At 61.4% G+C, this 1984-nt stretch overlaps 1 protein-coding gene across 1 annotated transcript; it reads right to left on the bottom strand.

Moving 5' to 3' along the window:
* Positions 1-57: 57 nt before the first annotated feature.
* On the bottom strand, positions 58-1974 carry LOC104470930 (ultraviolet-sensitive opsin; the record flags this gene model as incomplete). Its single annotated transcript, XM_010086055.1, has 2 exons — positions 58-226; positions 1683-1974. Coding segments are annotated over 2 exons (461 nt in total), but the record flags the coding sequence as incomplete, so codon positions are not given.
* Between the last annotated feature and the right edge of the window lie 10 nt (positions 1975-1984).

Raw genomic sequence — 1984 nt, 5'->3', positions numbered from 1 at the left:
ATGGCCCCCCATGGCCCCCTGTCCCACCACTCCTGGAGGTGTCCCCCACGCCCCCACCTGCTCCAGCCGAAGAAGGGGGGCACGGCCACGCCCACGCCGATGACCCAGGTGGCCACCACCACCATGATGGCATGCTTGGAGTTGAAGCGGAAGTTCCCGAAGGGTTTGCAGATGACGATGTAGCGCTCGAACGCCAGGAACGCCAGGGACCACCCCGTCACCAGCCCTGGGGGACACCGCGGGGACATCAGCCCACCATCCCCATGGCTCCACCAGACCGTGGCTGCCAACCCCACCTGAAGCCCCACCAAACCATGGTGGTCACCCCCACTTCTGCAGCTCTACCAGCCCACCGTGGTCACCTCCACTCACAACCCCACCACAGCATGGTGGTCAACCCTACTGCAGCCCTGTCAGACCACAGTGGTCACCCCCAGTCCTACAGTTCCACCAGCCCATGGTGGTCACCCCAACTCTTACATCCCCACCAGACCATGGTGGTAACCCCAACTCTTACAGCCCCATCAGACCATGGTGGTCACCCCCACTTCTACAGTTCTACCAGACCAAGATGGTCACCCCAAGTCCTACAGTCCCATCAGCCCATGGTGGTCACCCGTACCTACAACCCCACCAGCCCATGGTGGTCAACTCTACCTGAAGTCCCACCAAGCCATGGGAGTCACCCCCACTTCTGAAGCTCTGCCAGACCATGGTGGTCACCTCCACCCACAACCCCACTAGACCACGGCGATCAACCCAACTCCTACAGCCCCCCCAGACCATGGTGGTCACCCCAACTCTTACCTCCCCACCACAGCACAGTGGACAACCCTATCTACAGCCCCCCCCAGACCATGGTGGTCACCCCAGCTCCTACAGCCCAACAAACCACGGTGGTCACCCCAGTTCCTACAGAACCACTGGACCATGGCAGTCACCCCAACTCCTACAGCCCCCACCAGACCATGGTGGTCACCCCAACTCTTACAGCCCCACCAGACCATGGCAGTTGGCCCAGCTTCTACAGCCCCACCAGGGCTCACGGTGGTCACCCCTACCTGCTGCCCCACTGGTCCACAGTGGTCACCCCAACACCTACACCCCCACGATACCACAGCGATCAGCCCTACTTAGAGTCCCACCAAACCATGCTGGTCACCCCCACTTCTGCGGCTCTACCTGACCACGGTGGTCACCTCCATGTACAACCCCACCACAAACCATGGTGGTCACCCCAACTCCTACAGCCCCACCAGCCTATGGTGGTCACCCCAAGTCCTGCAGCCCCACCACAGCACGGTGGTCAGCTGTACCTACAACCCCACCAACCCATGGTGGTCACCCCAACTCTTACATCCCCACCAGACCATGGTGGTCACCCCAAGTCCTGCAGCCCCACCACAGCACGGTGGTCAGCTGTACCCACAATCCCACCAACCCATGGTGGTCACCCCAACTCTTACATCCCCACCAGACCATGGTGGTCACCCCCAGTCCTAAAGTTCTAGCAGACCATGATGGTCATCCCAAATCCTACGGTCCCACCAGCCCATGGTGTTCCCCCCAAGTCCTGCAGCCCCACCACATCATGGTGGTCCCCTGTACCTACAACCCCACCAACCCACGGTGGTCACCCCAACTCCTGCAGCCCCCCCATCCCACGGTGGTCCCCCCCATACCTGCGGTGGCCCCCACGAAGGCCTCCATAGCACAGACGTGCTTGCCGAAGACGAAGTAGCCCTGGGAGCTGGAGACGAAGACAGTGAAGACGCTGAAGGTGCAGAAGATGAAGCCGCTGAAGGAGATGTTCACCAGGATGTAGTTGAGCGGCTGCCGCAGCTTCTTGTACTTGACGGTAACAACGAGGACGATGGCGTTCAGGGGGGTCCCCACCAGGAACACGAACCCCATGAAGGCCGTCTGCAGGTAGAACGCCCAAGGGGGGGCGATGTGGTATTGGGGACCGTCCCACGGTCCCGCC

Source organism: Pterocles gutturalis, unplaced genomic scaffold (genome assembly GCF_000699245.1).
Source record: "Pterocles gutturalis isolate BGI_N339 unplaced genomic scaffold, ASM69924v1 scaffold44425, whole genome shotgun sequence".
Lineage (NCBI taxonomy): Eukaryota > Metazoa > Chordata > Aves > Pterocliformes > Pteroclidae > Pterocles > Pterocles gutturalis.
Note: the sequence above shows the minus strand (reverse complement) of the source record. Positions and strands in the feature narration are given on the sequence as shown.